Below are 26,171 nucleotides of genomic sequence, written 5' to 3'. Positions count from 1 at the left end.
GACACTTCCCAAAATAGACACACAATTGAAGGAAGACAAGGTTAGTGTTTTCCTGTGGTCCAATTCTATGTTAAAATCCTAGGAAAATAAACTGTTTGCAATCTACTTTAGCAACTATGCTGCTACCTATGACACACAAGACAAAAATCTAACATTTCCTAATATGATACAGCTCAAAGGCCTTTCAAGATATTTGGGAAGTTTAGATTTTTTCTTGTGGGTCACAGGTAGCCACTGAAAAATTGACAAAGAATGGCAGTATATTTGCATTTCAGATCCTTCATTCTGGTGGAATGAAGGAAGGCTTGGAGGGGGAAGAGACTGGAGGTTGGGAGGCCGTTGCAATACGTGAGGCAAATTTCAAGGACCTCTACTGTAAGGAGGGAGAAAAGAAACGGATCAGTTATAGATAGGTGGGTGAAGTGCCTGAGTGAGCCGGGGGAAGTAGCTCCTTGATAATTCAGAGTTCTGGCTCAAACAAATGAGTAAATCTGGTATTTGTGGTGCTATTTATTATTACACATTTCATTCATCTATGGATTTTTAGGGACTGCCATAGTGCTTGGCTCACACTCAAGAGTTCATGAGTTTATGGAACAAACCAACACTGTTCATTTGGGATTCTTTTAAAATCACTGCTCATTAGCTGAGCTAATTTTTGCCTCTGCAGACATTTCTGTTATGTCAGCATCACCCACATGACCTACCTACTACTCACCATTGTTCCAATTTAACTACTTCAAGTGAAAAGTTACTAAATTGGCAGTACCACATTGGGCAAAGTCTGTTACTTCAATTGGTCTCTCCAAAATTCCTGAGGCCATGGGTGCAAAGTCTCAGTTCTCTGAAATCCTGACCTAATTCACAAGGGTTACTGAAGATTTTCCTTGTTTCCAGGACCTCTACAGTGGATTAATTGGCCCCCTGATTGTTTGTCGAAGACCTTACTTGGAAGTATTCAATCCCAGAAAGAAACTGGAATTTGCCCTTCTGTTTCTAGTTTTTGATGAGAATGAATCTTGGTACTTAGATGACAACATCAAAACATACTCTGATCACCCCGAGAAAGTAAACAAAGATGATGAGGAATTCATAGAAAGCAATAAAATGCATGGTATGTAACATTATTCTAAAATAATTTTTCTACTTTTTTATCATTTTCTCTTTCAAATAAAATTATTTTGGAGACCATTCATTTGTTTTGTCTTAAAATAAACCACTTCTGCCTCACTTTGTATGTCAGGTAGAATTCTGTTCAAAACAAAAAGGGGACTATGTTCAAAATCATTTGCTAATTTATTTTCCAATTCCAAAATCTCATTTCCTTTGAAATAATCCAAAATTAAGATTAAGGCTTTTGGTGCAAAGTGCCTAGCAAAGCAGTGTGATATTATTGACTTTAAAGTATCCATTTCTCTCATTTGTAGTAAAATAAGTCCTATTACATCAAAAAGATTCTTTACATTAACCTAATAATCATATTTTCTTTGAAATAGCTATTGGTTTAAAATATCCTGAAAAGTAACATAAAACCATATACTTTCCCTAGCTATTAATGGAAGAATGTTTGGAAACCTACAAGGCCTCACAATGCACGTGGGAGATGAAGTCAACTGGTATCTGATGGGAATGGGCAATGAAATAGACTTACACACTGTACATTTTCACGGCCATAGCTTCCAATACAAGGTAAGAGCTATCCATGGCAATTACTCTTGCTCTGTTTGAAAATGTTTTAATACAAGTGAAGAAAATATTTCCTCAGAGAGACTTATGAAAAAAAGCTGCAAAGAGTACAGCCGGTGCTTCATATCCGTGGATTCCCCACCCAGGATTCAATCATGGATTGAAAATATTCAGGAAAAAATAATTCCACTAAGTTCCAAAAAGCAAAACTTGGATCTGCTGCACTGAGTACTATGTTGAATCCATGCAAATGAAATGATATGTAGGCACTGTATTAGGTATAATAATCTAGAGATGATTTAAAGTATATGGAAGGATGTGCATAAGTTAAATGGAAATATGCCATTTTATATAAGGGACTTGGGCATCCATGGATTTTGGTATGGGGGCATTCCTGAAACCAATCCTCCATAGATACTGAGGGATGCCTATATAAGGCACAGCAATTTCAATTGACACACTAGCCTTTGTTACACATTGAGCTCTTCCTAGGATTTGCATTTTTAACTGAATTTTCATGGAGTTCTGCTCACAGATTCCTGATTAAGGCAACTGAGCGGAATTGCTAACAAAGAGGGTAGGAATGTTCACATAATGATGGATGAGAGTAGAGACCACAACAAGACTTTATTATAACCCTTGCCCTGCCTGTTCTAAGTTCTGTATCTTAAATGGCCCATGGTGAGCAAGATCAGTTAGGTGACAAGCAACTGGTCTGTACATCTCAATCTTACTTCTATTCTTTCTCAGTACTGATTTCAGCAGAAGCCAGTGGCCCTCCTGGAAATGCTTTTTCCTTATGCTTTGGGCTAATTTAGAAAATGCAGAAGTTATCAAAAAGCATACTACAGAAAGCCTGTTTTGTTACCTGCATTTTGTTTTACATAGATATATTGTATTCTTAGTGGGCTTTCAATTCTATCCTTGCAGAAATAGACTATTGTCACCCAACTACTGTTTCCAGCCGAGACTCCCTGAAGTGCCTCTGGTTTTTGTCGTTTTCATCAGCCTCCTTTTCTGCTTCCTTTATTATTTACCTTGACTTAAAGCTTCACAGACAAGCTAGGACAGATTCAGGCAAAAGTGAGGCTAGGGCTGAAATGGGGCCACATCTGAGTTCCTTTTGTGTAGCTAAAGTGCTATGACAAACAGGCTAACCAGAATCAAGGTACAGGAGGTTTGTAGGTAGTCCTGATTGATGAATTCATTCTCATCACATCTTTCTTTCACACCCACTTGATGTGGATACCAAAGACTTATTAGGAATACAAAAACCACATTTTACCATTTGTATTAAACACAGAAACGAGCTCGATTTTTTAAAAACAGATTTATCCATTTTTTCAATATCCCTGAGCTGAACATTAACAAATGACATGAGTGAACTCTCATATACAATATTATACATTATTTGTCATTTTTCTAATTAAGCACAGGGGCGTTTATAGTTCTGATGTCTTTGACATTTTCCCTGGAACATACCAAACCCTAGAAATGTTTCCAAGGACACCTGGAATTTGGTTACTCCACTGCCATGTGACCGACCACATTCATGCTGGAATGGAAACCACTTACACCGTTCTACAAAATGAAGGTGAATATCCAGGTAGTAATTCTAGAAGCCATATATAAAATATATAACTAAAGGAACTACTTTGCCTAAATACTTCCCCCAATATGATGCATCAATATGAAGCATTTGTGAATCTGCTGCCCTGATTTCTTCCTTCTCTACATCCAAACAGGATTTTTTTCCTGCTAAATGGTGAGGGATACTGCTCATTTCCTGACAGCCAGTACTTGTAATAGCACCAGTCATTTCTAAGTTAATACAAATGTGTAATTATACTTAAAGCTGATATAAGGGAGTAGTCATGTTATTTACCAAGAAACAAACCATTATTTACATAAGACACATTTAGAATCTAATTTCTTTCTTAACAAAAAACAATTTTTTTTCTAGGTGGCACCTCCATGTAAGAGAAGCCCAAGACAACCCCAAATAATATAATTTCAAATAGGCAGTGTCTTTTCTGTGCTTCCAAGGGGAAGGAGGAACCTTACCGATAATTGTTTGTGAAAGATGCAGGGAAGAAACAAAATTTAAATGCACTGCTCCCCAACCCCTGCAATAACCCTCCCCATGTGTAGGTAGACACACACACACACACACACACTTAAAATGGAGAAAAATGAACAGTTTTTTTGGTAAGATTCCTGCACTGTGGCCGCAGGCTTTGGTCTTTCCTGGGTCTTTCGAGTTGAGGATTGTTGTAATTAGAAATGGTAAATTCAAAGGGAGGAAATTATGTAAAGAAAACCAATCTATGTCTTTCCTCCCTAAAATGGGGAAAAAGGGAACATACAAATGAAGAAAATATAAATGTAAATATATTTGAAGATTTAAAAAGCCCTGAAAGGTTAACCTTTAGTGCAAATGGAAAGTTTTAATTTCTGCTCCTGGGTCTTACACAAACAACTTACATCATGAAAAACTATTTCCATTAATGCCCTTTTTATTAGAGCAGTCACTGATAACACTAGAATATCAAAGACTCTAACAGACAAGCCACTAAATTTAATGCCAATAACTTGAACAAGGTGAAGAGGGCCAAATATGAGAAAGAAAACTTTAGTCTTTAAATAACACTTGCAACCATGTGGTTACATGTGGTTGCATGTAAACCACACAAAAGGATGGTCTTGCTCAAAAAAATAATGGTGAGTAAGTAACATGGAGGCATTTGGGGAATTCATGTGTGCAAATGCCTGGCATGCAGAGTATGGCACTACAGGGTAACCCTACACACACAGCCACAGAGAAGATTCCTCCTGTGTAACAACCGTGAAAGAAGAGGGAGATTACTGCTTGGTTAAGAAAGGCGAGATAGTTTTTAAAGCTATAGTAAAAATTACAGAACAAATAGCAAATATGAAGTAAAAATCAACACTAGATAAAAAATTAAAGAGAAATTTGACTTTTGCAAAGAGAAAAGGTATTGCATGAGACTGAAAGCAGCAGACTGAATAAAAAAAGATAGTTTGAACTATCTTTGGCCCATAAAATCAGTGGCCATGTTTATCAGTCTGAATCATCTTTAAATAAGTCCAATAAAACTTTGAGCAAGTTTACATTAATTATGAGTCTTAGAAAAGCCTGCTTAGCTTTAAATTTCTTACAGGCAGGGACTATATATTCTGTATTTCTAGCTAAGTACCCAAATCCAATACAATAGTTTCCTTACTGAATGTATAACAACATATTAATTCAATGAAGAGAAACTTTTGAAACTTTTTTGACATAATTTCAGATTCCCATATACCTTTCCCCCAGATTCCCCAAATATTAATGATCTGCGTAGCCACATTGGCTTTCTCATTCTTTTCCCTATCTCCCTCTCATGCTCACCCTCTGTATGTACACACACAGACGTGTATAGATACACATACAACTATCTTTCCTAAAAACAAGAATATTCTTGTACATGACCACAATACAATGATCGAAATCAGAAAAGCAACAATGATTTAAAAACTAGAGATCTTCAAATTTCGCTAATAATCCTAATCATGTTCTTTACAGAAAAAGAAAATCCCGGATCATGTACTGCATTGTTGCCATGTCTTTTAAGTCTCCCTTACTCTGAATAATTCCTTAATACAGGGCACTTTGTAGAATGTCCTTCAATTTGAGTTTGTCTAATGTTTCCTCATGATTAGATTTAGGTTATGCACTTTTGGCAAGACTATCATGGCATGATGTTGTGTTTTTCTTAGTATACCATATCAGGAGGCACAAGATATTGATCGGTTCTATTACTGGTTATGTTAACTTCAAGCTTTGGTTAAGATGGTGTCTGCCAGGTGTCTCCATTGTAAAGTTATTCATTTTCCCTTTACAATTAATAAAGATCTTGTAGGGAAGAAAGTAATCTTTCTTTAAATAAAGCAGCAATAGAATGAGAGATTTTTAAACATATAAAAAGCAGAAAAATATAAATGAATCAGGAGTAAAGTAACATTAAAAATCGGAATACATTTAAAGAACCATCTACTAATTTCTAACCATATATTATTTTTAATAATGGTCTTAAAATTTCTTTTTCTATAGACACCAAATCTGGCTGAATGAAATAAATTGGTGATAAGTGGAAAAAAGAGAAAAACCAATGATTCATAACAATGTATGTGAAAGTGTAAAATAGAATGTTACTTTGGAATGACTATAAACATTAAAAGAAGACTGGAAGCATACAACTTTGTGCATTTGTGGGGGAAAACTATTAATTTTTTGCAAATGGAAAGATCAACAGACTATATAATGATACATGACTGACACTTGTACACTAGGTAATAAAACTGATTCATACAGTCTAATGATATCACCGCTGTTAGGGTTTTATAAAACTGCATTTAAAAAAAGATCTATGACCAGATATTCTCCTGGGTGCTCCTCAAAGGAACACTATTAAGGTTCATTGAAATGTTTTCAATCATTGCCTTCCCATTGATCCTTCTAACGTGCTGTTGACATCACACCTAATATTCAGAGGGAATGGGCAAGGTATGAGGGAAGGAAATAAAAAATAAAATAAATAAAATAGAATGACACAAATTTGAGTTTTGTGAACCCCTGAACAGATGGTCTTAAGGACGTTATCTGGAACTGGAGAAAAGCAGAGTTGAGAGACAATTCTATAGATTAAATCCTGGTAAGGACAAACATTGCCATTAGAAGAAAAGCTTCAAAATAGACCTGTGGCAGATGTCACATGAGTAGAATTTCTGCCCAGCCTTAACTGCATTCAGAGGATAATATCAATGAACTAAACTTGAACTAAAAATTTTTTAAACAAAAAGTTATAAATGAAGACACATGGTTGTGAATACAATGATATATTTCTTTATTTTCACATACACTCTAGCTAAAAGAGCAAGAGTACACATCAACAAAAAATGGAAACAAGGCTTTGGCTGAAAAAAACATGCATTTGACAAATCATGTTAATAGCTAGACAAGAAGAAAGTTAGCTTTGTAAACTTCTACTTCATTTGATTCAGAGAAACAGAGCATGAGTTTTCTTAAAAGTAACAAGAAAAGGAACAAAAAAAATGAGGTTTGAAATCTTTTACCATGGCAAAACATTAATATCTTTCTCAAAAACATAGAGAAATCTGGAAAAATCAAGAAGATAAAATTCTGGACCAGTTAGTGACATTCTTTCAAGCATACTTGTAAAATGTTTCCTTAAAGTGTTCTTGGGATGAAAATGATTGTCATGTCTCCAACAACAGTGAACTGATGTTGTTCCTTGGAATAAAAGTCAATCCCCACCTTAAAAAATGTATGGCTTCTTTGAGGAATTCTTATGTCTTAAAGACTTTTTACATTCTAGACAATTAAATTGATTGAGGTCATAAATTAAGAAGTGAATAGTTACCACTACACGGTAAGGTAAGCAGCCTGAAAGCATTTGTATCGTGTGTGTGTGTGTGTGTGTGTGTGTGTGTGTGTGTGTTATATAAAATAAAAAACTCCTCTACTTGTACTTTGGCATTCAATTTTTAGAAATTCAGTCTCAAATGCCATTATGGTATTTTTCAAATGATACCTTTAAGTCAATGATTTCTTTCGACTGCAATAGAGAAGATATGGCAAGAAAAATGTTGCAGTACCATCTTCTGGGAGAACATTCATGAAATCCTTCAGTTCTAGTTCCACAGCAACAATTGACAATGTTTCTGTGTAGAAAAGAATATCTGAATTAGAACTGAAAGTCTGTCTTTCATTCAATCTCTTCTTACTTAACCAACCAATTAGAAGCCAGTTCAGGCCAGGTGTGGTGGCTCACGCCTGTAATCCCAGCACTTTGGGAGGCCGAGGTGGGCAGATCATGAGGTCAGGAGTTCAAGACCAGTCTGGCCAACATGGTGAAACCCTGTCCCTACTACAAATACAAAAAAATTAGCCGGGCATGGTGGCGCACACCTGTAATCCTAGCTACTCAGGAGGCTGAGGCGGGAGAATTGCTTGAATCCGTGAGGCAGAAGTTGCAGTGAGTTGAGATTGCGCCACTGCACTCCAGCCTAGGTGACAGAGCAAGACTCCATCTCAGGAAAAAAAAAAAGAAGCCAGTTCAGGTAACAAAATGTTATAACTTCAAAGAAAAAAATCAGTCTCTTAAATCCATAGGCTTCTTTATGGTTGTAACTTATTTTTCCTTACTAGAATCCTTTGAAGTTTATTTTATATCAGCCACATGAAATTTGGATTTATTATTTCATTGCTGAATTACTATATTATTTTGCAATCAATTTCTACTATCCTCTAAAGAAAAGTACAATCATTTGAATATTCTTTTTAATGCTACGTCTATACTAAAGCTAATTTATAAAGATTGTTTGATAGGATAAGAAACACCAATGTTTTCCCGTATTAGTTCCTAATGTAACATTTCATGTTGTTAATAAGCACAAATCTGTTTTCACGACCATTTACTTCCTTTTCCCCCAAACTGCAATGGTGTTCTAATGAACATTTTTTTTTTTTTTTTGAGACGGAGTCTTGCTCTGTCACCACGCTGGAGTGCAGTGGTGCGATCTCAGCTCACTGCAACCTCTGCCTCCTGGGTCCAAGAGATTCTCCTGCTTCAGCCTCCCAAATAGCTGGGACTACAGGTGCGCACCACCATGCCCAGCTAATTTTTGTATTTTTAGTAGAGACAGGGTTTCACCATGTCGGCCAGGATGGTCTCGATCTCTTGACCTCATGATCCGCCCGCCTTGGCCTCCCAAAGCACTGGGATTACTGGCGTGAGTCACCGCACCTGGCCCCAATGAACATTTTAAATATTAAGGAATGTAACATACGTTAAAAAAAAATGCAACTTTATGATTCTACAGCTTCTTAACAGATACATGCTGTCCTCTCCTGGAATAGAAGGGTGACAGTTATGAACAATGTTCCCAATAAACATCCACTTGGTCTTACATCTTCTATCCACATGTCAGTGCCATTCCCTGTGTGATCGTTGCATGCCCATCACTTACTCTATTTGCAGAGTAAGTGAAATATAAAATCCATTCCAAAGTCATCTGTCCAACATACAGCAAACTAAATTTTTCTTTACACAAAACAATGAACTGCCTTTGTTGCTAAAGAGTTAATGAATAAAGCAGCAATGGTTTATAGAAAAGATTCCTAGTTCTGGAATCCAGACAGACTTGGGAAGAGATCCAGACTCTTCCACCAACTCACCGAGTGGCTTTAAGAAAGTCACTTAATCTTCCAAGTCCTAGGTTCCTCATTTATAATGTAGTGGTACTGTCTGCTAGCTTCCACAGTTTCCGTGAAAATTAAGCTAAAATACAATGATGCACATCTGACATAAAATCAGACCTCAATAAACAGCAACTACTAACTAGCTTGCAAAATATATGTGAAAAATATGAATTATTGATGTTTTCCTATCAAAGCAGTTTACTTACCTAAATGTGGAGCCTGTAAGTAGCATCTCAGAAACAAAAAAACTGAGTTGGAGAGCTAGTGTGGAGTTGTTATAGAGTCAACAAAAATCTCACCACTTCCCAATTCTCCTCTTCTCCCAAATAAGGAGGGGCTAATACAGGTTATCACTCCAAGAAGGTCAATATCTTAAATTCACAGAGTACTTTAAAAATTAATAAAGTACTTTCATGTATAACTTCTCTTTAATTCCTTCTAGAATCCTTTGAGGTTTTTATTTATTTAATCCAAGCCCCATCCCAAATAGGGTAAACTAATGGGTATTAGGCCTGATTTAGGGTTGGGAAAATTGAGGCTAAGAGAAGGTTAAAATTACTTGTTCTACTCCACTCACCAGCTACCTAAATCTACAAGTTACATATAAATGATATATCTAAATGTAAACCTGTACCCTTAAAATCCTCCAGCATGTCTAGAAAATATTTGTCAAAGGTTGAAAATTTCTGGATGGTGGGATTTTAAATGATTTTTAAATTTAATTTTTGTAATTTACCACAGTACCAGAATTTTAAAAAATAAGCCTGGTTCATTACAAAAACAGTACTGAATATTTCCCTAAAATAAACAACCCATCCACTAACCCATTTTAATGGTTCTGCATTAGTGTGGCAGTTGTCAACCAGGAAAATTTTGTCCCACAGGGGACATCTGGCAACATCTGGAGACATTTTTGTTTGTTATAACTGAGGCAGTAGTATTGGCATCTAATGAGTAGAGACCAGGGATACTGTTTAATATCCTAAAATGCACAGGGGAAACCCCCACGCACACGGACAATTACCAAGGTTGAAAAATGCTGTATTAGAGAGATAAGAAATCCAAACTCCTAAGCATGTAAGTCCCTGAGCTTCATCTCCAACCTCACCCTCTTGCAATTTTGCCTAACATTTAACTTTTGATTCAGTCCTGAACTTCTCATTTAGTCTCACGACATTAGAAAACTGGGTTGCTCTCGGACACTTAGTAAGTAGCAAACCTGGAACTCAGTTCCAATTCTCCAGATCCCAGTACAGGGCTCTTTTCAGTGTACAACTGTTAAGAAAACACCCTTCTGTGAAACGAACCTAAAGTTCTTCAGCTGTCTCCCTTTCTAATCAATGAACAGTTACAGAATGCTTCCTATAGGAGAGGCATATTGCTGGTGAGGAATGTGTAGCTTGAAAAATGAATAAAACACTATGCCAGCTCTTGAGGTATTACAGTCTAATAAAGGTAAATCACACATGGCACTTAGTCTCATTAGCCATACACACACACACACACACACACACACACACGTATGCACACAAATATATTTTGAAGACAGAGAAAAATGCAACATTTGGAGGAATGATTATGGGTGAGTTGGGGTGGAGTGTGTGGATGTGGATCAGAAAAGGATGAAGAAAGAGTCTTCTGATGAAGATAATGGTGATGCTGAGGTGTAAAGATGTGGGATGTCTGTACTGGAAAGTGCTCCACTAACACAAACAGTCAGTGATAAATTATGTAAAGTGTATGCAAGTGGGGCAAAGCAATCAGACATCTGACACTTCCATCTTCTGAAAACCTAAAGCAATCAGGGAGATGGGTAGGACAGAGAATAAAGTCCCCCCTTTCCCTTCCCAATCACAAGCATACAGCTTTAATTAAAGGGGGATCTTCAGAAAAATAATCTCCAGTGGCCACTGACTCGGCCTTACATTTTAAAAATCAACTGTCTTGGCTGGAAAACACAATTTCAACACTGTCAATTTCTAATATTTTATGTGCTCTGCAATTGATATACCCATACCCTTTGTCATTGGGAAAACAACTAATTATATTAACACACAGCAGTATAGAAACAGATTACATATCTACCAAGATTTATGATTATGAATTATGAAAATTCAAATAACTACTATGCTGTAAAATACGGTACAATTTAGATACTCAACTTTTAAATCCTTGAGGTTGTTATTCATCAATACTTGCTTATAATTATGTTTAATAGTAATGATCTTAACTTCCTACATGAAGTAAATTAAGTACTCTGATCATTGATAAAAGATGTAATTGCCTTAATGACTACTCACATTTTAAAACACTGATGCTGTCATTTTCTATGACTGTGATAATTTGTTAAGTGTTTGAAAGGATTAAGTTAAAAGAACATCAGTTCTGTGACTAGGAGATAAATCAATATCAAATGTCAGGGGGAGGGTACGTGAATGCTGAAAATAAGCTCCCCAGATGGTTCTGAAAGGCCCTCGGTCTCACTTGAGAATCATATGAAAATACTTAAGAAGGCTTCACCAAATTTAAAACTGAAACTTAAGTTTATAATCAAGAAAAAAAAAATCATTTTACCTTTTAATGATGACAGGTAGAGTTGATATTTCTCTCCACCACATTTTATTCTCTGACAAAGTTCAGGCAGCAGTTTTTTCCACCACAGAGTCTATCTTAGGAAAAAATGAATAAATTTTAGTTTGATGCATTTTATTCTCAGATTTCAAAGGAGAATAAGAAGATTGTGCAGGAAAGCACGGAGCAAAAATACATCATTTTGTCTAAGGCAGCTAACTTTGTTATAACATAAGTTATATCAGCAGCCAGTCTTCTGCCTTAACTATAACATAAAAGTCAGGTTTGTAACTTGAAAACCCAGTAATACATATATTGTACATATGTACATGGCTATTTTCAAGAAGTAACAGACATATCCTGCTATCATCTCCTATGTGGCAAGAAGGAAGGAATGAAGAAAAAAAAAAGAACTAAGGTCCAAAATTCTTCTAATTTCTAAACTAAAAACCGCATGGCAGAGAAAATATTTTCCCATCATACACTGTTCCCAAATCTTCAGGTAATCAACTACTTCATCTCCAAACAAAAGATGTTTAATGATGATAATATACCATCTCCACATATTTTAATAGCATTTAATAGTACTCAAAACACGTAACATATTAAACATATATGCTCAATGGACCCACACAGCCTTATGATGTTGGATTAGCATAAATTGTCCCCATTTTGCAGGAAAGGAAATGAGGTTATCAAATCTGATTATCACTGATCAAGCCTAAAAACATAATCTGAAAAAGCATACCCGGTTCTCTTCTTTCAGTTCATGATTAGCATATGGAATGACTGCCTCCGGGCATCTCTCTAACAGTATGTCTATGCACTGTTCATACTCTTTCAAGCGTGTACGACACAGAACATGGACACTGAGGCCGGCAATAGTGTCTTCTGAAAGTGGCTCCAAGAACGGAATAATGGAAGCTATGTCAAATGAAGGACCACATATAAGAGACTATGAACAGAAAAGTGAAATGTTACGAAATGAGGCACCTCAAAAACTAAAACACAACATGCAGAATTCAATTTCTTAAGACTAAACCTCACTTGCCAAAAATAAAATGGAAAGAATGCCATATTAGAGCACATGCATGTGGTCCTTATTTAATAAATCTAAATATAATATAATCTTGAAACTACCTCTAGTTTAAAGATCTCTTTAATAGAAAGCAATCATTTTTAAATAACATGATTTTATTTGCTTTGTGTGGACTGCAAATTAAAACCAATGGGCATTCTTTAGGACTCTATCCTAAGAGAATAATCAACATTGTGGTTAAAGATTTATGTCCAATGATGTTCACCGCAAGAGTATTCGCAATATTGAAAATTTAGAAGTAATCTACATGTTTAACAACGAAGGATGAGTAAATACATATGGCACACTCAGATAATGGAACATTACACAGCCATCAAAACTATGTTTTCAAAGGCTAGTTAATAAAAAAAAGTTTATGATAAAATGAGTAAAAAAATTTCAATACAAAATTATATTCTGAATATGATCAGTTTTATAAAATCTACATAGGTAAATGCACATACAGAAATACTGTCGGAAGAACATGGCAATTTGAAACAGCACACAGGATGGGACAACAAAGCCTACTCTTTGTTTTCTTTACACCCCTTCCTGTAGTTTCCAAATTTTCTATAAGCATGTGCTACATACATATGCAAAAATAAAATTTAACACTTAATAAGACTAAAGTGATTGTTTAGAACTAATCATTGTTATCAATACCACTTTGTCACAAGATGAATAACAGGGAGCAGTATTATCTCAGAATTTACAACTTTACCAATATTTACTTCAAGCAATTAAACTATAAATACTACTTTTGATTCTACCACCAAAATAATCTCCACTTTCCCTTTCTCCAGGATAAAGATGAGATGGTCATGTCCTAATTTTCTTGTCCCTGTACCCTTTTTGCTACAGCATCTTCTGAGACTCACAGGAGAATATGGAATGTGATCTACCCAATCACAGTCAGTGTGATTATTTTATTCCAAATATCTACCAAGGAATGACCAGGAGAATAAGGTTGGTACCTTTTCTTCCTGCAAGTTTAATAAATTATTCATGTGAATAATTTCCTGACAATCAGATGGCAGAGATGAAATAAGGTTGATAATCTCTCACTCAAAGGGTCTCCCAACATGGAAGAAAATAGATTACCTCTATATTTAACTCTTGACTAATCCAGATAACGGGGAAGGGAGTGGGGGCAGTAGGAAGGAGCAGGGCATGTGTACCAAATTATGACTGAAATGAAAGTAGTCATAACTTCAACTACCCATGAACTTTTACTTAGTTTTATCCATGTAATCAAGAAGTTTGAAAGTAAGGTCAGGTGCAGTGACTCACACCTGTAATCCCAGAACTTTGGGAACCCGAGGTGGGAGGCTTGCTTGAGCCCAGGAGTTGGAGGTTACAGTGAGCCATGATTGCCACTGCACTCCAATCTGGGCAATAGAGTGAGACTCTGTCTCTTAAAAAAAAAAAATTATAAAAGTTTAGGCAGACTATGTTTCTCCTTCAACAGCAAAGATTTTGCTCCTTTAATAGCAAAGATTTTCCTCCTTTGATAGCAAAGATTTTCCTTTTAAAATATTTTAAAACAAATTTTAAAAGATCACTGAATTATACTTTTTCAAGCAATGATTATAAATATGCTTTAAAGCTTTATCAGGAAAAATTTAATAGCACTTATTCCAATTACAATTTTAAATATGTAATTAGTGTGTATGATCTAGGAAGGCAAAGCTCCATCTGTCTTGTCCAATGCTCTCCATACATCTACAGCACATGCTCAAGCAATATTCGTGAAATGAACAAAATCTGAGGCTAGCCCCTCAGAAGCCTTTGTATCACAATAGTACTAGAGACAAGAGACAAGAAGAATCTTCTTTGGTTATTTTTTAAAGAAGCACATAAATAATGCCATCTCTGGGAACACCACAGCCCCACCTGAAGGCTGAGTCTAAGCAATATGGCCTCTTCAGCTTCCCTCCTCTAAGCCCCATTCCCAATTTGACACTAAGTAACAACTACACTTATAGTGTAGTTCCCATAGTGTAAATGAGGTATTGCAAATTCAAAAGCCTAAAGAGGCCAATCAAATGATGAAGATGCATGAGGGCAGCTAGGATAAGGAAAACAGACACTCAGCATTTGGGTCAGGATGCCACAAAGATGATAACTGTGCGGGAGGACAGTGTGAGCACTGCCCAAGGAGGGGCTGCGGGTCAGCCCCAACCCTCAGGTCAGAAGCAATGAGGGCCTTGGGTTAACGGAGCTGCTAAATTTTTCAAGAGTGACTTGAAACTCAGAATTCTTAATAGGAAATCTTAAGTTTTGTATGTTAGCACCTACACTGGGAAGGCCAAAGAAAACAGATGTGGGAATTATATTCGTTCTTTGGGCCACTGAACTACATTAAATAAAATCATATGCTCATGTGGCCCAGCCTGATCCACCAAGTCAAATGTGGACTTTAATTCTCACTGCCAGCCAAAACTGTTGCAGTCAGAATTATTAAAGGATGATCCACATTCTCTAATCATCCCCCTCATTTCTGAAAAATCCTTGTCAGGAGCTGGATAAACTAACTACTTTGACCTGTTTCTTATAAGAGAAATAGCAGTGCCTGGCTTGGGTTAGAGACCTAAAATGTGTAAGTCAACACTAACAAAAACAAACTACATCGATAAAAACACCACTAAACATTTGCCACACTTTCATTTCACAAAGTGTTTTCAAGCCCATCCTGAAAATGAGGAAATCAGCCAGGAGACTTGGTGAAGTTCGTTCATCCACCTACAACAAAACTAGCCGCTCAGCACAGGTGTTCCATCCATCATCAGTTTCAGGCAGAGGCAGGCGTTCCCTCCAAGTCTCCTGAGTATGCCTAACTATGGATTTTGTCCCTCAAAATTCTACATTCTAGATTAACAGGACACCTGGGGTCTCAGCAAATTTAATCTTACACTATATTGTAATATGCATTTTCATAAGAAAAGGAGGTATTTTTACTTACCTGTAATTTTGAAAGATCTTCTGTATAATTTTTATCAGCTAAAGAATCAGATGATATTACGACGTGAACCCATGGATAAATTAAGCCATAATGACTACAGGCATTTATCTAAAACACAAAAGAATTTCTCATAAACAAAATATAACAACAAAAGCTTGCTTATCCATTCCACAAAGAGCAAAGCAATAATTAATTCTCTGCCATGTCACAGAATTAGGTATACACTTTCCTGGGAATGGGAAGGAAAGTTTTTAAGAATTTTTTCCCTGGAAAATATTTCAGTCTTGCTTGCTTCTACACTAAATATTTCCTTATATTTTAAAATGTAAATACTCCAAAGAGGCACTTTCTAGCAAAAAGAGCAATACTGCATTTAAGCCAATTATACCTAAAAAGAATATTGGAAATAATTTTTATTAATACTACTTTCTTTAGAAGGCAAAATATCTTTCATAAATTCTCAAGACAATGCCCAAGAAGCCCTGCTTATTCAAGAAGCTGGTAACTTTTCCACTTAACCCTCCATTAGCCATGGCTAATGAGCTGGGACAGAAATGGGCTAGGAGCAAGAACGGTAGCAAGAAGGGTAGAAAGAGTTGTTACTGGCTGCCTCAAGTGCCACAGAACAGCTCCTGTATGTGCAACAGACAGGAAATGGGGGCCCACTAAGGAAGTCTCCCTCCCACAGCCTTCTGCAGTTCCTCTCCCACCAAGGAGGTCTGCAGATGTATTCTCTCTTATGTTCCACTTAATGATCCTCTGCTGAGGAAGGACAGATGAGGTGATGTTCTGGAAGAAGTCCCTTTCTCCATGCTTTGGCAACTGAGCTACCACTGCAATTAAGTGAGGGACATTAATAAGTAGAGGACATTCTTTAGAGTACAAAATTATTTAAAATGTAGGCCACTTCAGTTAAAGACAAATTTTAAGTGTATTTTTAACTCCTGCATAAATAAGATACCTGGTAATAGAAAACTAGGTTAGATTTTATAATAAGTTATTAAAAATAAGGTATGTTTTTGTAATGGGCAATGCATGAGTTAAATTTAAGGTATTATTCCATTATCTTACCAGATCCTCCGATGTTCGCAATGGTGTGGTGTCAGGAGGCTGCCTCTTAGACAATCTCCAGATGTACTGTGATGTGAGTTTGAAAAAGAGTTCCTGAAGTACCACATCTGGAAGACATGCCACTAGCTGAGCTTCCCAAAAGTCTACCAAGAGCTGAGGAATTGTATCTTCATCCTTAGCACAAAGCACCTTGAAAACAGTAAAAGAAGCCTCTATATTCCAGATAAATATAGCACTGATAAAGCGACAGCTGGGCTGAATATCACAGCATCACATAGGCCATGCAATTAATAAGTTACCATCAGCATTAGCGCCATGGCAAAAGTAAATTTAGACATTTTTAAAAGGAAACAGATTCTAGGATGTACAAATAAAGTTTCTACAGATACAGTCTTTTAATTAGTACTTTTATAAACTGATTATGTATGTCTGTTTTTTCAATAAACAAACAAATGAAAAACTCACTTCTCTTATTCTGTCCCTCCCCACCACCAATTTAATGAGGCCATCCAGAAAAATCACATTTTCAAAGTGACAAACCTTAAAAAAGGAATCTGCTTCTTCAATTCCAATTTTGTTGTTCTTCTGCAAGCCCAGAACTGAAGCCACAAGCAATCCAGGCTGAGTCTCCTTCAAGTGAAGTGCAAGCTCGGTTGGAACAATCTGTCCCTTTCTCTGTTGAATCAACAGCCGAGGTTCCAGAATGAAGCCACATACCAACTTCATCTTCAGATAAGAAAGAAATTTAGGAACAAAAGGTACATTGTATTTAGATTGTCCATCTTAGAAATACTAAACATGCTAGTGCATTCACAATGCATGGTTAAGTTATTAATAATTTAATCACAATTTTTTCTTTGACTATAAAGGCTAGTTCTTACCCAAAGAAGGACACCACTGACTGTTTTACAGAAGTTACTAACATTTAGCTAAGAATCAAGGTGTCCTATTTTTTGTAGAGAGCTTTATATTTAGGTCTACTTGATTTGAAAATGCAGTCAATTTTCTGTATTCGTGGGTTCCACACCCATGGATTCAACCAACCACAGATCAAAAATATTCGGGATGGCTGAGTGCAGTAGCTCACACCTGTAATCCCAGCACTTTGGAAGGCCGAGGAGGGCAGATCACTTGAGGTCAGGAGTTCGAGACCAGCCTGGCCAACATGGTAAAACCCCATCTCTACTAAAAATACAAAAATTAGCCAAGCATGGTGGTACACACCTGTAATCCCAGCTACTTGGGAGGCTGAGGCAGGAGAATCACTTGAACCTGGGAGGTGGAGGTTGCAGTAAGCTGAGATTGCACCACTGCACTCCAGCCTGGGCCACAGAATGAGGCTCTCAAAAAAAAAAAAAAAAAAAAAAAAAAGGGTGTGGGGGAACTGCCTCTGTTCTGAATATGTACAGATTTTTTTTTATTATTATTCCCTAAACAATGCAGTATTAACAACTATGTGCATAGCAGTTGACATTATATTAGGTATTATAAGTAATATAGAGATGATTTGAAGTATATTGGAGAAAGTAGATATGTTATATGCAAATACTATGCCACTTTATATAAGCAACTTTAGCTTCTGTGGATGTTGGTAACTGTAGAAGGTTCTGAAACCAATCTCCCATAAATACCAAGTGATGACTAATATATCTTAAGTTTTTTCAAAATTATGAAGATAAAATTCATTTTTCTAGAATTCTACTCTTCAAAACAGAAGACATTCCGATGTTGACTTGCTCTCCTCATCATAACAAAGCATGTCATTTGTATAGTGATAAAGCACTTACGTTCTTCCTTTTTTAGCAACCCAAGTCACACTGTGGGCTTTGGCCAGTCTGGCAAGAAAACAGTGCAGGAGCACAGATTCTGAAATCAGGCTGCCCGATTCAATTCTGGCTCTACAACTTAACTGCTGTGTGATCCTGATGAGTCACTTAACCTCTCTGTGTCTTAATTTCCTCATTTGTATAATACTCCTACCCTATAGCATTATTAAGAATTAAATGATATATGCAAGGAGCTTAGAATAGGCCTGGTAAATAATAAGTGTTCAATTACACTACCTCTTATTTTCTTCCCTTAAATGATTAACACCTTTGGTAGTGTCCCTAAATGACCTCTTTTCCAAGGGAAAGCCTGTGTTTCTTGGTATACCATTCAAATGTCCAATCCTCTTAATCTGTGATTTTCCCAAGTGGGGGCTATTTCTGCAACTACTAGACTCCTAAAGCTCATGGCTAATATCCTCTTTGCTGTTCTTAAATACATATTACTCTGTGCTTTTCCAGTGCACACACCATATCCCTCATGCCAGATCACATCGTCCCCTCGGAGCAGAGCCTGTTCTTTAGTACCAAGCTCAGTGCTCTGAACGCACTTGACACTAAGTTGAAGTCTTTGTATATCCACTGCTGTCATTTATCAGTCTTATTTATTTTTCATTTGCCAGATCTGAAGTCCCATTTGGATCACTTTGTTTCTAATATTGTCTGTTTTCCATTACAACCAAGAACATATAAGCTAGAAAGAAGCCAGAAGACAGCTAAGCACTTCAGGATTACCAGGTCCTATTTCAGCCTTATGTTAGCACCGGGCAGGGCTCCATACCTCTGAATGGCTTTTCATTTCATTTCTGTGCATGTCAAGATCTCCCATTTTCAGAGCCACTGCTGCCTTGGTCAATGTCACTAAGATCGATGAAAACCCAGAAGTATCCAGCTTCCTTAGATAGCTCATGGCAGTTAAAGGATTAATATTCTTCATAGAAGGACTACAGAGAATATGGGGCACTTGCTTTGGCTCAGCCACATAAAACATCTGAACCACTTTTGCTGCTAATTCCTTTGGTGAGCACGAAGGAATAAAAGGAATAAAAGTCAGTCAGCCAGAAGAAAGCAACAAAATCAGCAAACATATGTGCAAAAAGCCAAGACATAAACATTCCAAGTAAGATAAAATTATAGTATTATGTTTTAATTTTAAAAAGACAAAAACTGATACTAATACATGGGAGGCCTGAGATAACCTGAAGTGATCTTTGCTGATTATAAGGAAGAAAAAGCAATGAAAATATGTACCAGGTTATGACCAGCGTTTCTAATTTTAACACTTCAGAAGAAGAAAATAAACATTTGACTGAATGACAATAAAAATCCATCATAAAAACTACTATTTAGTTCAAAATATACCCAATTAAGTAATTTGTATGAGAAAATTTCATTTCAAAACCTTAAAACATTTGATACCACAATTTCTAATGTGGCGTATTTGCATCCAACTATGTATAAAATACATGAGGGGTTATCTTTTCTTTTTTCTCTCTCTCTAAGACAGGGTTTTTCTGTATTGCCCAGCCTGGAATGCAGTGGTGTAATTGTGGCTCACTGTAGCCTCAAACTCCTGGGCTCAAGCGATCCTCCTGCCTCAGCCTCCTGAGTAGCTGGAACTACAGGTGTATGCCACCAAGCCTAGCTAATTTTTTAATTTTCTGTAGAGATGGGATCTTGCTATATTGCCTAGGCTGGTCTCAAACTTCTGGCTTCAAGTGATCCTCCCACCTCAACCTCCCGAAGTGTTGGAATTACAGATACTAGCCACTGTGCCCAGCCCTAAAAATAATCCTTAATAATGTCTTTAGGTCACTGGCCTAAGGTCAGAGTTTTATAAGTGAAGTTTAGGACACAAGGAGTAAGGGACAATTAGGGTTGCGGGAAGGACTGCAGATGAGAAGATGGAAGGCAAGGCCCGCATTCTGTGTAGCTCTACTGAGGACATGCTACTGTCACTGGGCAGGTGTTGAGACTACAACAGACCACATGTCCCTGTCTGTATAATGAGAAAGTATGAGAAGATTACCCATAAGTTCTTTTCCAAGCTATAATTCTATCTTCATTAATGAAGAAAAGTTCACATTACTTTTTTAGAAAAAGAGTATCAAAGAAGAAAAATATTTGGAATCTGATTTCTAAACAGTACTACATAAAATAAACCATTAAAATGAAATGTTAAAAATATTAGATAGAAAACAGAAAACTATAATCACTTCATTTAATTCTTCATCCAGGTTTTCATAAAGTGAATGATTAATGTAAAAGATTAATCCTCTCTCGTATTTCTGTAATCCATCCTCTACTGTCCAGTCCGTGCGGGCCAGAACTTCAGCCATAGACAAACCAGACATCTTATAGTATGGCAAGGTGAGATGAGAATGCTGGGAGTCAAGCCTAAAGGGAAGGAAATGAAAAACCTCAAATTTGTCACTTTTTTAAAGACGGGGTCTCACTATGTTGCCCAGACTGATTTCAAACTCCTGACCTCAAGTGATTATCCTACCTCAGCCTCCCAAAGTGCTGGGATTCCAGGTGTAAGCCACCATGCCTAGTCAAATTTGGAATTTTTAAACCTGGATATCTAACACATTCTATAACAGAATATATCATGCTTTCCAGAAGACAGAAATTCCAAAATGCTTTTCTACTGCCATTAGTAACTGAAACAAACTCCTAAGTTTTATCTTACAAACTTCTAATTAATGCAGTTTCTTTTTGCCTGCTCATAATAGAAACAAAAACAACAACTTAAGTTAATTCTAATATTCATGATCGGACTCTAAAATAATGGTGTTTATAGGAGGAAAAGTCTGTTTTATTAATTTTTAACCATTCATGTGGATCAAGTAAGTCTGAAAACAATCATATGCAAAAAAATTTGTAAACATTACTCTCAAAAATAAAAACATTATTCATACCAGTGTCCCTTTCTGACATCATAAAAGCACTGACTACTAAGATCAAAATCACAGACTGTCCAACTGGCAGCTCTCCCTTAAGGTAGCAGACGATAAACTAGTCATACCTCTCTAATGATTAGAGCTGTTTAACAAGGTATTATTTATAATCATGTATGTATTAAACTGGCTCATAGATGGTGGGAAAAAAGCCCTTCAGCTGAGCCCTTGTCAGAATGGAAAACAACCACTTTGTTTACTTTTAGGGTTTAATATGTCCAAGTGTTAACTTTACTAACAAAATATATGTTTTTAATGTCAGGGATTTTCAAAGCTTGAGAAAAATGTCAAAGTCCTAAGTTAAATGGTGGGAAAATCACAAACTTGAGACTTACTGCTCATCTTCTAAACTGTGACTCCTTGAGAGCAGGAAATGGGTCACATTCATTTTTGTATGTTTAAGCCTAGCACAGTACCTAACACAGTATGTGCTCAACAAATGCTTGTGGAAGAAGGGAATAAATGAACCACCTTCCCATTTATCAGGTAATTACCAGAGATGGAAAAGCTAACAAGTGCACCCAAAGTTCAAGATGACTTCTGTAACAAGGTTCCAAGAGGTGTCACCCACCTGCTGTAACAGTCCCCAAGGTGCCCACAGCTTTCCTTAAATGCTTCCAAAAGCTCTGCCTTCTCTCCAGGTTCCAGCTGACTGGCATCCATCAGGGCAGCTCGCACTAACAGATGAGCCTCACTGAGAAGGTGAATGCAGCTCTGGGTTTTGACAGTCTTATAGGTATTGCTATAGTCTATCTAAACAAAAAAGACAAACACTAATGTTGCTGAAGAGAGACTCTCAAAAGTTCCTGAGTTCTTAAAAACATTTATATATTTTGTTAGTAAAGTTAACATTTGGACATATTAAACCCTAAAAGTAAACAAAATGGTTATTCACCATTCTGACAAGGGCTTAGCTGTAGGGCTTTTTTCCCACCATCTACGAGCCAGTTTAATACATACATGATTATAAATAATACCGTGTTAAACAGCTCTAATCATTACAGAGGTCCAAATAATACTGTAATACTAATAATACTGTAAACTTAGCAACAATTTGATCTCAGTAAGACTAGTGAACATGTTAATATTTGAAATAAACTTAAAAAAATTGTGATTTAATTCGTTCTCAAATTTAGACTGAGTATTCTTCCCTTATTTTAGTTTTGATTGGTAAGTTTAGGCTCTACTACATCTATTTCCATAACTCATAGAGGGCTCATAAAAATTATCACTAGCTAATCTGACTCAATCAATATATTCAGACTCTAGCAGTCAAATCACCTAAATGAAGACTTTCAATTAAGCAAGACTGAAAAGACAGGGCACAGCTAATATAATAATTGGCATTAAATTATTGGCAGGGACAAATCAGGCAACACCTTGACCTGATGACCAAAAATTAACATCACCAAAGAGGGGTAGATGAACAGCATGTGCCTCCAGATGTGATACCCTTAACACAAAAATCACCTATGCAATATTCTGGCTGAAAATGCATAATCTGAATCTAACCATTAAAAAAAAAAAAAAGCAAACCCTAAATAAGGAATACTCTAAAAAAAAAAGTAGAGGGGAAAATTATATTTTTCAAAAATGCTCATGTCATAAAATATAATGAAAGGCTATAGAAATATTCCAGATTCAAAGGAGGCTAAAGAGACATCATAGTTAAACACACTACCTGATCCTAGACTGGGTCTTGAACTGGAGAAGGGGAAATGCTATCAAGCCACTGGGTCAGTTGACAAAATTAGACTACGAACCATAAACCAGATAAAGCACTGTGTCAATGTTAAATTTATTAAAGCATACTACTGTATTCTGGTATGCAAGAGAGTATCCTTATTCTTAGAAAATATACGCTGAAGTACTTAGGGGCAAAAGACTGATGTATGCAGTTTACCTCCCGAAGAAGAATCAGAAAACAGTGTATGTATATCTGTGTGCACAGAAAGCACAGAGTGCATAAAAGAGAGAGAGAAGCAAATAGGGTAAAATGTTGACTATGGAGAAATCTGTGTGGGGAATGGGAATATATAGAATATTCTTCTTTTTTAAAAAAGACTCAAAAGAGTCAGGGTCTTGCCGTGTCACCCAAGCTGGAGTGCAGTGGTACGACCATAGCTCATTGTGGCCTTGAACTCCTGGGCTCAAGTGATCTTCCCATCTTAGCTTCCCAAGTAGCTAGGACTACAGGTATGTGCCGCCACAACTGGCTAATTTTTTTATTTTTTGTACAGATGGGATCTCACTATGTTACCCAGGCTAGTCTCGAACTCCTGGCCTCAAGCAACCCACCTGCCTTAGCCTCCCAAAGGGTTGGGAAGAATATACTTATTCTTGCAACTTTTCTGTAAGTTTGAAATTGTTTCAAAATAAAGAGTTAAAATAATTGCCAGGGATGAGTAGGAAGCTGTCACTCTTAGATCAGTAAGGATGCTCCCTCTGGGTCCCTCCCCCGAGGACAATGCTGCAGTAGCTGTGGTGCCCTGGGACAATCTGCTAACATGTCTAAATAAGAAGAGTGGGACAGGGATACATAATCCTAGATTTATTTATTTATTTATTTATTTGCTCCATTTCTTAGCTATCTTTGCTAGAGTTCAAATTAAGGTCAAAGACTATGTTCAGATTGGCCAATCGATCTTCTTAGGAGAGTGGGTATGAATAAGGGAGTCTTATGCTAGTGAAGGGAATTTCTACTGGTTCCTCGGATGTCAGAAGCTGTAACAATGAGGAGGCAGAGAGAGATATACGTTCCACTGTCAGACAGAGCCAGGAAGCTGAATGGCTGTGGCATCCTGAATGTATGATAATTAGAATCAATTTCTGATCATTAATTTCACTCTAAATATCTACAAACAAGAATCAGAAGTTTGAAAAGAGTACCATCTCTTTGTACAGTTGCATTGGTGAGATCGTATTCACAATATACAAATTCCACCCAGCCTCAGCTACAGGAGGTATTTTAACACTGGTATCTTTTCTCGAACTAAAAGCAAAACAAAGGACAAGAATTTTAAAATCACATTATTAATAAATGGTAGTTGTAAATGGTAAATATTGGATATAAAATAACAATAAAATCATTTTCATTTACTATTTTCCTCAGTGATTAACTGTACACTCTATTTCTGTGGAATATTAGTTCACAATACTACATAGGCTAACTGCATTTAATATTCTGTAATTTTCATGTAATGATAAACCAACTGCTTCCAATTCACTCTGCAAGTATTCTCTAATGAGCAGTAAGTTCAAAGAACAGGCAAGTCCCATCAAGAGGAAAAGATCCTTGACTGCGGAAGTCCCTATACCCAGGCTCTTTTCTGCATTTGACTTTCATGAGTCTAGCATGCCCTGAGCCACAAATCTAACCAGAAGCAACATCATGGCTGCTGAGAATATGATGAAGACACATAAAACTGTTAAGTCTGCTTAAAGCACTATCTTATCTCTTGCTTTCACTATGTGATACATTTTCTTTAGTGTACAATCTTTTAAAATTGTTTATCAAATGAATTTTCAAATGAATTAGAATTTTTAAAAGATCATTTAAAAAATTATACTATTAGAATGTCAAATGTGCAAGACTACAAACTGCTTTTCCTCTCGCCAGAAAGCTTTTAGGATCAGTCAGCCCCAGACCACTCTGTGTACACTCAAAGTGATCAGTTACCAAAGTCAACCTCTGATTCCTGTTGATGCAACAAAGCACAGCCACTAACAATTTGAAAAAGTAAAAATCTATGTTAAAAATAACCTATGTTTGATATGAAATACACTATATGCTTCACTCCCTGAAGAGATTTCTTTCTTGATTAAATTTTCCTTAGAGAAATTAGATTGCATTCTCTACCACTAAGTAGGAAAACGTCAAATAGAAGCATAACTAGTCTGGAATTAAGCATTCTATTCTAAACAATGGGAAAGCAGAAACCTAATAAATAACAAGAGATGAATGTTATCAAAATACAACTTTATTTTCAGATAGATGAGCACATATCTATAGATCACAAATGTGCTTTAAGGTAAGACATACATTATTAATTTCTTTCATAATATCAGAAAATAATTTTAGATAAAAATGTAACAACTGAAAGGGTCAAAGAAGAAAGACAGTAAAAAGTCCTATAGTTTCAATTAGCATTATAGGCTCAGTCTTTCTGATTAATTACACAGAAAAGCATGGCCTTTAACTAATCTAAAACACCTTTGATTTTTACTGAAACTATTTTATAATCCATTTTCTCCTAAAAGTTTCCAGGTCAGTTATAAAGTGTATTACAGAGATTGTTAGAACCTTCTTTTCTTTCTCTGGAAAAAGACCACCATAAAAAAGCCATTTGATCATTCCAAGTTATGACTTGAAAAAAGATAAACACAAAATATACCAGTTACAACTCATTCCAGAAACTGGCAGGAATGCCTGGGGCAAGGGGATGCTTACAGAAGCCTCTTGGGTGACTGTCTTCTCTCTGGAATGGCTTCAGGTTCTGCTTTAGTCAAAAGTATGATGTGGTTTTTAAAGTGACAGATGGCTTTCAAGCCTATGAAAAGCTGTATTCTTAAAGCACAGACATCCATACTGACAGGTGGGCAAGCCTAGTAAAGGAAAATCACATATTTAAGCAAGAAATAAAGGTACATGCACTTCAATCTTCAAAAATCAGTCAGTTTATTTGATCAAATCTCTTCTGCTGCCACCATCCCATACCCACCACCACCAAAAAAC

General features: G+C 36.4%; 2 protein-coding genes across 14 annotated transcripts in view; one reads left to right on the top strand and one right to left on the bottom strand.

The window, feature by feature from the left end:
• CP (ceruloplasmin) overlaps positions 1-17,094 on the top strand; it is a 59,512-nt gene extending 42,418 nt beyond the window's left edge. Inside the window, exons 16-20 of one of the 4 annotated variants that reach the window (XM_034957579.3) lie at positions 898-1,114; positions 1,550-1,689; positions 3,118-3,280; positions 13,479-13,583; positions 16,654-17,094. In XM_034957579.3, the coding sequence (XP_034813470.1) occupies positions 898-1,114; positions 1,550-1,689; positions 3,118-3,280; positions 13,479-13,570 (612 nt within the window). In that variant the 3' untranslated portion in view covers positions 13,571-13,583; positions 16,654-17,094. The other 3 variants (XM_008951879.4, XM_003826484.5, XM_034957580.3) reach the window with 3 other exon arrangements.
• The window catches only part of HPS3 (HPS3 biogenesis of lysosomal organelles complex 2 subunit 1), a 43,651-nt gene continuing 24,046 nt past the window's right edge, over positions 6,567-26,171 (bottom strand). For 2 of the 10 annotated variants that reach the window (XM_003826485.6, XM_003826486.6), the window contains 11 exons: positions 25,887-26,041; positions 24,326-24,428; positions 22,008-22,189; positions 20,693-20,873; positions 19,258-19,491; positions 17,191-17,376; positions 16,651-16,839; positions 15,580-15,687; positions 12,288-12,494; positions 11,543-11,633; positions 6,567-7,428 (listed from right to left, as the gene is read on the bottom strand). In XM_003826485.6, coding sequence (XP_003826533.2) covers positions 7,301-7,428; positions 11,543-11,633; positions 12,288-12,494; positions 15,580-15,687; positions 16,651-16,839; positions 17,191-17,376; positions 19,258-19,491; positions 20,693-20,873; positions 22,008-22,189; positions 24,326-24,428; positions 25,887-26,041 — 1,764 coding nt within the window. In that variant the 3' untranslated portion in view covers positions 6,567-7,300. Of the gene's footprint in view, positions 7,429-8,944; positions 9,048-11,542; positions 11,638-12,287; positions 12,495-15,579; positions 15,688-16,650; positions 16,840-17,190; positions 17,377-19,257; positions 19,492-20,692; positions 20,874-22,007; positions 22,190-24,325; positions 24,429-25,886; positions 26,042-26,171 lie in introns of those variants that run through there. The other 8 variants (XR_008624906.2, XR_004670766.3, XR_008624905.2 and 5 more) reach the window with 8 other exon arrangements.

The sequence above is a fragment of the Pan paniscus genome, chromosome 2 (assembly GCF_029289425.2).
Source record: "Pan paniscus chromosome 2, NHGRI_mPanPan1-v2.0_pri, whole genome shotgun sequence".
NCBI classification, from domain to species: domain Eukaryota; kingdom Metazoa; phylum Chordata; class Mammalia; order Primates; family Hominidae; genus Pan; species Pan paniscus.
This window is presented reverse-complemented; position numbering and strand designations above follow the sequence as displayed.